At 40.9% G+C, this 13,988-nt stretch overlaps 1 protein-coding gene across 3 annotated transcripts in view; it reads right to left on the reverse strand.

Moving 5' to 3' along the window:
• The window catches only part of LOC126996498 (probable ATP-dependent RNA helicase DDX43), a 113,185-nt gene that overhangs the window by 13,571 nt on the left and 85,626 nt on the right, over window positions 1-13,988 (reverse strand). The window contains exon 1 of one of the 3 annotated variants that reach the window (XM_050857017.1): window positions 3,731-3,927. The exons of the other annotated variants lie outside the window; for them this stretch is intronic. Coding sequence (XP_050712974.1) covers window positions 3,731-3,912 — 182 coding nt within the window. The 5' untranslated portion in view covers window positions 3,913-3,927. Of the gene's footprint in view, window positions 1-3,730; window positions 3,928-13,988 lie in introns of those variants that run through there. 3 annotated transcript variants of the gene reach the window in all.

Here is a 13,988-nt window from a genome sequence, read left to right on the forward strand (position 1 = left end):
ACCAAACTAGGTGGTCTGTCCTTAAACCTGAGTAGAATCCTACTAAATATAATGTCACCAAGACTTTGCATTTTGACTTTAGTGAATATCAAGTTGAAGGAAGTGGCAGTCAAGCTTATTTTTAAATGAATTAATTATACTGCACTGGACCACTGAAGGTGGGAGTTTATTCCGTTCTCACACTACAACGTCATTATTCGTTGAAATGTGTAAAACCACGAGTATTTTGAAAATTCAATCGTTCAGGAGTGTTGAATGTTAACGGGATGATCAGCCATATTGAGGTAGGACATCTCTCTTCAGACTCTGGTAAGATTGCCAACTGCAATATTTACAACTATCTGATATGATTTTCCACGAACCCTCAATTGGCAATCTGTGAGAATTAGTGTTGGAACACTGGAGATTTGAGTGCAGGTGTGAAAGGATTAAAGGGCATCTCCCATCTATCGGACCAAGCTGAAATTTTATGAAAATCTTAAAGGCTTTGTCTGTCTTCGTCAGTGAGGACTGAATTACCAATCAGTGTCTCATCATCAAATTTACTAATGAGATCAGTGAGTCCAACTTCAACATCATTGATGTAAGTTATAAATGGCACTAGGCCAAAAACCGAGCCCGAGGAACACCACTATACTGTCTATTTGTAGCTTGCAACTGGCTCCTATGCTGCTTTTGTAAGCTCGTTGCTGATTGGACAGCGGTCTGAGGCAGCCTTCCCCCACACAACATAGAAACAGACCTCGCCACATTACTAATTTTACTTTTATGCTTTGTAACTAACTCATGTTATGTAATACATGCTTGCTTTCTCCATCACTGGACAGAAGAAAGATTGCTGATTATGACTATCTTAACAAACAACTCAAATTGACTAAAAGTAAAGGAAATAAAGCAAGTTGAATTCAAGGACGGGGTTATAAATGTTTATATAATTTTTTCCATGCCAATCAAGAGGCCAGAGGGCTGGCTGGCTGGGTACTAAGAACATTCACCTCCAGAGATCCCCAAGTCATGCTCATCCTCTGGAAAACACTGGTGCAGCCCACACTGGACTATTGTAGCCAGCTGTGGTTACCCCACAGGAAGGGTGACATCCAGAGCCTGGAGGCAGTACAGAGGTCCTTCACCAGACAACTTAGTGGAATGAGAGACCTTAACTATTGGGAGGCTGAGACAACTGGGCGTCTATTCCCAACAAAGGAGAAAGGACATGTATCATGCCATCTATGTGTGGAAGATCCTGGAGAACCTGGTGCCCACCCCAACACCAATCACGTTGACCTTAATGAACGGTGACCGAGCAGGCCACAAGTGCCGAAGAACAGCCCTCCCAACAAGAGCCCTGGAGAGAATTAAGACCCTGCTTGCAACCAGCCTAGGACATGACAGACCAAAAATTTTCAGTGCACTACCAAATGAGATTAGAAACAAAGAACTGCTCAGTGGAAAAGTTCAAAGAAAGACTTGATACTTTCCTGAGGGCAGTGCCAAACGAGCCACACTGTAAATTGACGGGCAACAATGAACTCATTACCAGACCAAGTGGCCCTCGCCAATATGGACATCAGGGCTGGATCACCACGACCGCAAGGCGCTGGCTTCTAGACATTACTAAGTATATTTAGGGTTTAAACCAACAATCGCTACTAAAAATTGGTCCAAAACATGGTATATTTCCAGTCCAATACAAAAAACGTTTTATGGGAACCTTGCGAGAAATGATGGCATTCAACTGATAATTCACAGCAGGCATGGGACAATTACTATGGAGAATCTGAGCAATATGAATACCTAAAACGTCTAACAAATTATACTAACTTCTAACAGAGAGGGCTTTGCCCCCCCTTGACCGTCCCAGTTGCTATTAGGGACTTTGGCCCCAATGACCCCCTCTACATTTTAGTGAACAAAAATATATCAGAGAAACAAGTAATTTGCAACAAAGAGCACAATGGGGTCTATCAGAAATAAAGTGTCAGCCACCTGAGTGAAGTTGGTGAAAGACTGGAGTACATAAAACCCAAAATAGTATTTAGTCAATCTGGGAGGCTGCAGTGGAGAGCCCCTCAGAGGGAGGTACGAATACTTAAATATGCTCACTTGTCTTTTAGGGGCCTTAAGGAGAGTTTACCCCTTTTAGAGCATGCATAAGAGTCACTGAAGACAGGTGAAGACATGCCTAACCACCGCCAAGAAAATCAAAGTACGTACTTTTGATGATGTTCACGATGGTAATTGTTCATAACATAAAAATGCACAGGAAATCCTTAAGATTGACCTGACTGACTGAGTGGTAGGCTCGTCACACACTCAACCACAACTAATTTAATGCACTCTTCATTGCAACACACCTTGGCACAAAGATGAGGACAAGAGCAGAACAAATGGTGGTGAGGCTGGTTATTTATAATCTCTAGGCATGGCTCAACACACTTATGCAAACTTATTTCCATGCATTTTCCCCTTGTGGCACACCTTGGCCCATGAGATGAGAGGAGCAGGTAAAGATAGGTTTTTAGTAACGCCATGATCTCGTTTCCTATTTCACCAACTGCCCTTTCATTGTCATATATGTATTCTACTAACCTTTAACCCTCCCAGAGCACAGCAAAATAAATGGCGGTGAGGTAGTGAGACCCTTGTAGTAGAGGTGGTGGTGGGGTAGTTAACTAATCTCAAGATGTCTGTCTCAGGGCAAAATAATCTGGCTAATTTGAAGATTAATAGCTCACCAGTCCTTTTAGATGATAACAGATAGCGTAAGTGATAGATGTAGTCATCCTCAGACAATATTTAGCATTAGTTTGGCCACACTGTCCAGTTTTGGTGCCCACACTACAGAATGGACATCAACTTGCTAGAATCAGTTGAGAGGATGACCAAGATGATTCAGGGGCTGAGGAACCTCCCATATCAAGATAAGATGAAACATCTCAGCTTATTTAGGCTACTCTAGAAAGACCAAAGGTGCGGGGAGATCTGATAGAAATATTCAAATGGGTCAAGGGTTACATCAAAGGCGATAAAAGTAAAGTACTGAGGATTAGCCACCAGGATAGAACACGCAGTAATGGATTTAAATTAGAAAAGTATAGATTTAGCAGAGAAATAGGCAGGCATTGGTTCAGTAATAGGGTGGTGGGAGAATGGAATAGTGAGTGCAGGGACGATAGTTTGTTTTAAGAGTAGACTGGATAGCTACATGGACGAGGATGACAAGTGGTTACATAGTGGGGTGGGAATCTGGAGCTGCCTTGTGTAGGAAATTCGACCTGTTGCAGTCTCCCTATGTTCTTATGTAGTGCTATAAGGAGTGAGAAGAATCTTGTAGTCGTAAATGACACACACACACACACACACACACACACACACACACACACCAGTAACACGTGGATCCCAAATCAAACATAAGAACAAACACCATATTATCCACAATGATTCGCTATTTCAACTCAACACCGGATACTAAATAAAGAAATATCCGGTGTAGCTTCCTAAAATTACCTCCAATATATATCAACGTCAAACACTGAAGCTATAAGGAAATATCGTCGTATTATGTTCGGTTGGGAAGCTTAAAAATATGTTGGACTGTAAAACTGGGCCTTGGTGGTGGTGGGGAAGGAGACCAGGCCTATTCACACACGGCCTCTGCACACCTTCCAGTCACCTTTGCTAGTCTTTACACTGCTATCTTAAGTCTTTACGGCAGGATCTCTATATTCACCTGTACAATGGCGTGGCGCTGTGGTAGTTGTGTTCAGTGATGTCTCTCGTCCGCGCGCTCCTCCACCCACGGCTGAAGGATGATGAATGGCCGCCTACGTTCAAGATTGTCCTACTCAGCCTCTCATATTTCCTGATTTCCGCCCCAAAAACTGTCTGCTCCTCCCCCAAAACTCGATTCATTTACAGTTATCGTTAAAATGGTTATATTACTGATGAACCGGGAAATACAAGGTGGTGAACATGATAATCTGGCAACGCTGAATTGGCCGCTCCTCCTTGTCCTCCATTATTTTTCCCTCCCTTTAGCCGAAGTATTTTTTTAACAGATTGATAGTTTATTGTTGTAAGTAAACAGAAAAGGAGAAGGGAGGAACATGCCATCCAAACCCCCAGGCAGTACTAAGGATATATGTGGAGGTAGCACCAGGAAACTAAAAATATACAATGGTAGGGGACAATTAAGTGATAAAAAAAATAAAGGCCTTGATTTAGTCAGGGGAGTAGACTATTTCAACACGATAGTATCATAGGAAAATAGTCAAATTGTAATATTAATTGATATGATCGGTATTCTCAAAGATATAGGTTGGTATTGTTTGATATAGACGTTATCGGCTCTCACATCAGCTATTTCCAAAGGCCAAAAGGGAGATGAGTCGGGTTCCTATGAGTGGTATTCTAGGTTCATGGCACAGAAGAAGGGTCAAACTACCACCAGGGTCATAAAACTATTCCTGGAAATGCCCACAAAGGTTTAAAACATCAGTGCTGCCACGCTTGGCGCTACTAAGTTGTTTGCAATTTGAGGAATAATTGCAGTTACTCTATGATTTCCTAGTCCAACTGAATTACAAATATCATATTATGTTGTTTTATTTATCAAATGTAGCAGAATAAACTCCCAAAGCTATAATAAAAACACTTGGCACGCCTGTCACTACTTTGCATCCTCTGTCCATGCTTCTACTTACGTACAAATAACTGTGAAGGCTGCAGAGGTTTTTATTTGTAGAAACCTAGAACATGGTTTGAGTACAGATGTTTAAGTCAAAAAGAGACAAGGACAAGAAGAGGAAGTGCAAACATGGAGGATAGAAAGCTAAAAAATTGTGGGCATATGCCCGACCCTGTGATGGATGAGCATAGACTTTAAGAATAACATAGAAACCAACACAGACAGATGTAATATATATATATATATATATATATATATATATATATATATATATATATATATATATGTGTGTGTGTGTGTGTGTGTGTGTGTGTGTGTGTGTGTGATTAACCTTCTTATCCAAGTATTTTTTGACATTCTTACTCGCCGCAATGATCCTCTATTGAACAGTTCACCTGTCCTCCCTCTAACACCTTAACCACTTATACCCAGTACCGACTTCTAGCCCATTAATTCTGTGACTGCTTCAGTTCCTTAATCCTAAATGCTAAAGTCACCCATCGAAATAAAAGAAAATGGAGCCTAAATGCTAAAGTCACCCATGGAAATAAAAGAAAATGGAGCCTAAATGCTAAAGTCACCCATCGAAATAAAAGAAAATGGAGCTTAAATGCTAAAGTCACCCATGGAAATAAAAGAAAATGGAGCAAACGAGACACATTCCCACCAATGGTCAGGCGAAGACTGGTGGGGTGGGAGTGGGACCGTGGGCGAGACTAAAGTGACTTCCCGTGATGTCACTGCGCAGAAGAGAAGAATTCTGACTTGAGTAAACAAAAGCCGATGCGAATGAACGCCCGTCACGGCACGGCTTATGTTCGGAGGCAATTTTGACCCTATGTATATTTTTACCTCGGGAGGTACCCTACACCATCAGAAGCAGAAAAGCATGCAGATTTAGGATCTGTGTTTAAAAATGTGATGCGACGAAAACCAGCTGAGTACTGAGGAGTTGAAGGGAAATAAGATCAAGAAAATAATTATGTATTCCCTACTTCATTTAACTCTGATTTTCGTATGTGTAATTTTACACTATTGTTACAATTTTATGCTAGTGTGATGCAGAATTTTCTCAGGAAGATGATGGTGGTCTCAGTTTTTCGTAAAAATGAATGTTGGGGTCAGGAAACAGGGTGAGAGTGAGGTGTGTGAAGTCGTCGGTTTGGGCAGACAACGAGGATGGGGCGGGGCCAAGCGTGAAGGCTATAGGAGTTGCCAACAAGTGATTTCCTCCCGCCTGTATGACGATATCTTCTCGAAACTTGCCTTGCGTTTCATCCCCTCAACATAACCAGGCAGGCTGCTCGACATAAGCGAGTATTAGTACATCGTTGCCAAACCCTGAGCTGCACATATGAAAGGGATGCCAACTGGAATAATGATAAAATTAAAGACGTAGCCCCTTAAACATGTAAACAAACATTCCCGCGAGCTTCAAGCTAGCAGTCAGCCATGGACGCCAACAGCCAGCCACGACCTTTAGAGTCCCTCAGCAGCCAGCGAGGTCAGCAGCAACAGCAGCAGCAGCTACACCAGCAGCAGCAGCAGGAGGGATCACAGCCTCACCCCCAGCCACAACAGCAGCAGCAGGGACAGCCGCCGCCCCAGCTACAGCCTCCTCGGCAGACACGTCACCGCAATGCCAACTGGACGTACCCTGAAACTCTCTCCCTCGTACAGCTATATAGGGAAAAAGCAGCCATCCTCAAAGGAAATTTTTCGGAAAATGGCTGCTCTGTTGAGGCGAAGGCGAAGGCGTGGGGCAGCATTGTCACTCGCCTAGCGGCACTCCACCCAGGCTTTAGTAGGTGCACGAAGCAGTGCCAGAGACGCTGGCAGACAGTGATGCAAGATGCAAAAACTAAAATAAGGGCCTTCCATAAGGACAGGAATGGAACAGGTAAGATTTTTCTTGAAATAAAATGGTATTCATGAAGTGCAAGGAATGGTTAACAAGCAAATAGTGACAGTCCTGTAAATTTCAATGCTTATTAAGTGCTTGATGGAAATAACATTTGTAATGTATTGCCTTTTCTTTTCAATCAAGGGAATTCAATTGATTTAGCCTTGCACTCGTGTACCAATATATATATATATATATATATATATATATATATATATATATATATATATATATATATATATATATATATATATATATATATATATATTGGTACATCAAGGACGTCTCTTCGTGCCCGAAAAGTCCTCAGCTGCCGCAGACGCGCACCCACTACCTCCGCCATCTTGACTGTTATGCTTCGCTTAGGTCGACCTAAGGAATGCAATGTTACCTCCACCCCGCGCGTAGCTGGCGAGTCAGTTTAGGTTCCGCTTAGTTGAAACCTAAGGGTTATGCTTCGCTTACGTCTCGGTGTCCGCCATTTTCTTGATTTATGCCTCACATAAGAGAAACATATTCTTTATAAGTACGGGCCTGCAGATCCAGATGAGGTTTCAGGCCCTCTGCTCTCGAGGGCCTCGTTAGGCTCAATAATAATCTTCAATGCACTTATTCTCAAACATCGTAGTGAGTGAGTGAGTGTCTTAATTGCCTTCACGAATAATATCACAAATATCCATTAGTTCAGTTTTCATGTCTAATATTTTCATTATAGTATCACAATTAAATATCCACGATTATTTCCAACACACTGAACAATTCATCACACACAATTTATCGTGAGTACAGACACTGATTAATAGCCATGATCGGTTATGTTATGAATTCTCTCAATTTCAGTCTGGAGAACTATAATACACAACACTGGTCATTCGCTGAGTGGTTGATTTCAGGCTTCTTGTACCTCACACTATTTATGCATTTCTTCTCAGCCATGGTGCACTCCTGTGATTTATGATTGGCAGCGCATTTGAAACAATTTGGGGCGTTTCCATTGGTCTTGGCAGTACAGTTGGCCTCAAGATGGCCGTATCTCTGACAATGATAGCATATAATTACATGGTATCTGTCTCTCACTGTATATATTCCCCATTCTAATTTCAACTTGTCGTGATTCTTGTAAATCAGGTCTCTCACAGTTGGGTCGCATCTCAAAATGTAGTGGATTGTGCCGCCAGCTGCAGGCTTACTAAAAATCAGCTCAATCTTATTCTCAACACCCTGAATTGCGTGTAAGAACTCGTTGCGGTCTAAGATGGTCTCTTATTTTTTTTCCTTAGTCTCCTCTTTATGCACATTGCATATCATGATCTTTGGTTTCATCTTTCCAACACTCTTGGTACTAATTTGCTCAACAGACTCCAATGTTTGAGCAGCCTCAGCCCTCGTGTTCTCATTATCAAAGTTCATGACAATATTACCTCCCTTTGTGAATCTTGAATCAGTTAATTGAATACCATCCAATGCCTGGGAGACTTCATCCTTCATATCTGTTGTCTTCTTTTCCTGTGTAAAAGCCTTCACAAAACAAAACATTCTTCTTGACTTTCCTGTCTTTCTTCGCCACCTCAGCCCAAATCAGCGCCTTGTCAACAGCAAGGGCGTCAGCAACTGACCCCAGGCCCTCCTGCATCCTCTCAGCCCTTGATTCAACTTCATCTTTTACCACAGATATTTCTTTAGATAATTCTTGCTTGAATTCATCCAATTTCTCCACAATTTTGGTAGCCAGAGATGCTTTATGGAGGCATGGGTTGCAAATCCAATTAATTTTAGGTATATTCTCCTGCTTAATTCCAGACAGATGAGCACACTTCACATGACACCATTTAGGGCACAGAGCATCCAATCCACTTATCACCTGTAGGATCCCTACAAACGTAACAGAAATCCCTCAAGCCCCTGGCTCTGCCAGCCATGTCGACAGAGCACTTTCGCAATTAAGGAGATAGGCGCAACACATCCACTCTGCGCGACGACTCACTCACCACATGAATGTTTTTGTTTTTTTTTCAGAAAAATCTTCTATTAATTTTGCTGGCTTATCCTATTTCGTTGTAGGGGTCCACAGGTGAAAAAATGACTGGAAGAGGGGGAACGGGGCAACAAAGGTTGGGAGCCGCTGCACTAAAGACTACCCTATCCAATCATATTGTGAAAATTCACTAATTTCCCTTAATAATTAAAAACATTTATTTCAGCATCCTGACCATATCTGGAGCACACATACGACAACAACAACCAAAAAAAAACATTGTATTATAGTCCATCGACTCTAACTTGAGCCCTGCATGTGGCTTGGCCCTGGAAACCCCCCAATGTTTACAGATCTAGAGATGACCTGCGCATGGCGATCTGTCTCACTGTTAGTCTGTACGTTACCTATTTATGGAATATATATACATTCATAATACGACTGAATGGTGTAATGAATGGCTTGGGATTAGAGGGAAAGACAACGACTGTACACACACACACACACACACACACACACACACACACACACACACACACACACACACACACACACACACACACACACACACACACTATCATGTACATATACACGCACTCGCATAGATTAAATCATTACTCACCAATGAGGCAAATAACACTTGTATGCAGAACATCTAATTTCACCCCTTCCCTCCCACACACACACACAGCAGCATCAGCAGCAGCATAAGCAGGGCAGCGTAGTGTGGCGGCGGTACAATCCAAAGTAATAAGAAAAGAAAAAAAGGAAAAAAAATATCAGACGCCGCCACAAGCACATCTGTCCTCGGCGATTGCGGCTCCAGAGCGTCTATGGTGCAGTGCGGAAGCCACGGAGATGGAAAACAAAACAAAGAAGGCCTATGATAGTGTGTGTGTGTGTGTGTGTGTGTGTGTGTGTGTGTGTGTAAAAATATAAAAATCTGTATGAAACGCGTACGTAAATACATAGGCTACATACAGAGAGAGCATTACATAGAATTACATAGATAACCAGACCACACAGGCCCTAAGGCCCAAACTAGGTGATCTGTCCTAAACCTAAGTGACAGTTGTTATGCGGCCACCATGACGTTGAAACTGACCTGGTGAACATTGAGATGGAGGAGATAGGGGTCAAGATTATTCTTAAACGATGCAATCGAGTTATACTGTACCACTGATGGTGGTAATCTGTTCCAATCTCGAACGGCAGCATTAGTGAAAAAGAATTTTGTGCAATTTGAATGAACTTGTCTACATTTGAGTTTAGCGCCATTATTACTCGTTCGCGTCGAATCATCCATCACAAACAGCTTGGTCGGATCCACGTTGGTAAAACCGTTAAGTATTTTAAAGCACTCGATCAGTTTTTCTCTTAGGCGGCGTTTTTCAAGAGAAAACAGGTTATATGTGACAGCCTTTCCTCGTAGGGTTTATTTCGTAATGAAGGAATCATCTTAGTTGCTCTACGCTGAACACCTTCTAATTTAGCAATGTCTTTCGCATGGTGGGGAGACCAAAACTGCACGGCATACTCTAAATGAGGTCTGACGAAACTATTATACAAAGGTAGTATAACATCTTTATTCTTGAATGAAAAATTTCTCTTAATCAAACCGATCATCCTGTAAGCTTTTTCAACGGACTCGTTGCACTGCTGGGAAAACATGAGGTTAGACTAGACTGTGATGTCAAGATCTTTGACCAAGTGAATGCTTTTAATTTTAACGCCGCACATTTCATAGTTCTTCTTTATATTTCTAGATCCAACCTGCAGAATCTGGTACTTGTTAATATTAAAAGGAATTTCCCATTTTACTGACCAATCTGATATTTTACGCAAATCTTCTTGTAGGCTCCGCCTGTCACATTCTGTAAGTACCGCATTGCCGATTTTCGTGTCGTCCGCAAATTTACTAATGAAATTATTGAGACCAAGGTCAATGTCGTTGATGTAAATGACGAAGAGAACGGGTCCCAGGACAGAGCCCTGGGGGACCCCACTAGTGACTGGCATCCACTTAGAGGTCACTCCATTTATTACAACTCTTTGCTTTCTATTGCTTACCCAGTGCTTGATCCATTCGTGAAGCTTATCCCCGATCCCTATTTCCTTGATTTTATAAAGCAACTTGTAGTGTGGAACTTTGTCAAACGCCTTCTGGAAGTCCAAATAAATAATATCAAGTGATTTAGAAACATCATAGACTGCAAAAAGCTTGTTATATAACGTTAATAGATTCGAAAGGTCATGATTTAATGTGTGTGTGTGTGTGTGTGTGTGTGTGTGTGTGTGTGTGTGTGTGTGTGTGTGTGTTATTTGCCATTTTTTTAAGATAATGATTTAATATGTGTGTGTGTGTGTGTGTGTGTGTGTGTGTGTGTGTGTGTGTGTGTGTGTGTGTGTGTGTGTGTGTGTGTGTGTGTAATAATAATAATAATAATAATAATAATAATAATAATAATAATAATAATAATAATAATAATAATAATAATAATAATAATATGGTTTATTAAGTTTTGGTAGTTGTATGGCTGAAAATGTACAATTTATGAAGCTTAGAACTATATATATATATATATATATATATATATATATATATATATATATATATATATATATATATATATATATATATATATATATATATATATATATATAAAGAGTTTGGTGATGAGGAGTGAGGGTGGGGAAGACCGGAAGGGAAGGGCTCAGCTGAGCGTGGTGTGATGAGTCATGGAGGTACTGTAGTGTCAGGAGCCACTCAGTCAACGCATACACTTGAATTAGTGAGATGGTGCACATATGAACGCAATGCAGCCTATAACTTTTTTTTTCCTAGACAGACTCGTGCATTTAAAAAGCAGCTTTTTTCTTCGTTTTCTTCACCTCACAAAGATACAAATAATCTGTCGGTTAGTATTGAGCCAAACAACTTTGCCATAATCATGCCTTCTTTGAATTTTCTCTCATAACTTGTTCTTTATTAAGACATTGAGTCATAATCATAATTGAGTCATAATCTTTTGTTATCAGTATATACGTGTGTGTGTGTGTGTGTGTGTGTGTGTGTGTGTGTGTGTGTGTGTGTGTGTGTGTGTGTGTGTGTGTAATTCACCACGGCCTGATCACGAGTTGGACTCGCTTTCGTCAGCAGGTACCCTCACGACGAGAGCAAGTGCTCATTATTGTCGATCTATGGGTACTGCCAGGACCTCACACACCACACACCCCATCCCCCTTGCTCAAGGGGGGACAGTAACCACTCCTAGTCAACGGAAAGAATCCAGCCTGTGCGGGGCTCGAACCGCCGCCTGTTTGGCCGTGAAGCCTTGCATCGCGGCGCTCTAACCGATTGAGCTACCAGAGTGTGTGTGTGTGTGTGTGTGTGTGTGTGTGTGTGTGTGTGTGTGTGTGTGTGTAGGCAGAGTAAATGGGAAGAACACAAATTTTAAATGCCCGTTATATAATTGTTTCTAAAATAAAAGCATCGAGACACATTAATTCAAGTCTTCCTAAAGAGGGTGTGCATAAATAAAGTTAAAAGCCCTAAAAGGCTTCATACAGTCCTGCTGACATCCAGTCACCTCTTCCCCCAGGTGTTTCAGTTGCATCTACAGGAGTGGGTGCGGCTTCTGCTTCTCGGGCCGGGCGGGAGGTTGGCCGACTCTGCTGACTATTATCGTGTGAGTTGTTAACCTGACCCTTGTCCTCTTTTGTGCTTTATTGCAGTAAATAGTTAAACTGCATAATGCATATGATTCTTTGTGTAAGTAATATATGAGGTGCTTTGACTTTGTTTTTAAGATTGTTAATAATCATGAGCACCTCTTCACAACGCGATACCTGCTCAGTTTCAGCCTATTCGCCGTACACGCATTAGTTTACACCTCAGTGAGCGTGCAATGAGCGTGATCAGTTTTTTTGCGTAACCAATCGATTTTCCCATTCATTTATCCCTAATGTGATTGTATTTTGGAATGTACTCCCAGATAAGATTGATTCCCTTGTTAACACTGATAAGTTCAAAGGGTAAATCAACACCCACCTGTTAACTTATTAGGTACTGTTTTCGTCTGTTCTTACTCTACTGTCACTGTCTGTTTTGTTTTTCATATCCATGTCTGCTCATTGAGAAGACTCTCAATAATAATAATACTAACTAGCGGGACCCATGGAAATTCCACGGTTAATGTGCATTATACAGCACCAGGAATGAAAATTCCACGGGTAATGTGCAGGACATAGCACTATATAGGAACATGTAAGAGAAGCCTCCTCTTCTTAATCCTCTTCCTATTGCTCTTAATACTCTTCTAAATCTCCTAATCCTCCACCTATTCCTCTTCGTCCTCTTTTAAACCTATAAAAATAATAATAATAATAATAATAATAATAATAATATATAATAATAATAATAATAATAATAATAATAATAATAATAATAATAGTAATAATAGTAATAACAGTAATAATCTGTTCACCAGCGCGCCATGTCCGGGTCGTGTTCCAACGCCACGCTGCTGGGCGAGGGCGCCTACACCTTCGCCTACAAGTGGTGCCCCCCCACACACACACTCCAAATCTTCTTTTTCCTGGGTGTGTGCTAAATGTTCCTTGATACTTTTTTTTTATATAAATATATGTGCAAAAGTTAAATATTTCCAGGAAACTAAAGAGAAAAAATGTGAGAGGAAGATTTTTTTGTATTCTACTGTATATATATATATATATATATATATATATATATATATATATATATATATATATATATATATATATATATATATATATATATATATATATATATATATATATATAGGTAAAATAGAAAAAAAAGTATTCTTTGACCCAATGAAGATACAAAAAGTAGTGTACGAGCATCAGCACCAGATGTCTCACGCAACTGGACTCACGGCGCCGCGGCCACACAGCTGAGCTCAGTTCTTCCCGCGCGCCACTTGAACAACAATACAGTACCCACGCTGCCACGCTACTCAACAATAGGGGTAGGCAGGTACCGGTACCGGTACTAACGGTACCAGCTATACGGTACGTTACCGGTACCAGACTGCTCGGTACCGGTACCAATACTAGCCAGTCGCTCATGGTGTCCCTCATTTCTTCCTCACACGAGTGAGGTTGAGACTGAGTGCCTGAATGGATATCTCGGTGATATGGATATTCTCTCTCTCTCTCTCTCTCTCTCTCTCTCTCTCTCTCTCTCTCTCTCTCTCTCTCTCTCTCTCTCTCTCTCTCTCTCTCTCTCTCTCTCTCTCTCTCTCTCTCTCTCTCTCCACTGAATGAAGTGAATATTTATTTTTCGATAGAAACCTACCTCTTGTTTAATTTATATATATATATATATATATATATATATATATATATATATATATATATATATATATATATATATATAT

Source organism: Eriocheir sinensis, chromosome 10 (genome assembly GCF_024679095.1).
Source record: "Eriocheir sinensis breed Jianghai 21 chromosome 10, ASM2467909v1, whole genome shotgun sequence".
Taxonomy (NCBI): domain Eukaryota; kingdom Metazoa; phylum Arthropoda; class Malacostraca; order Decapoda; family Varunidae; genus Eriocheir; species Eriocheir sinensis.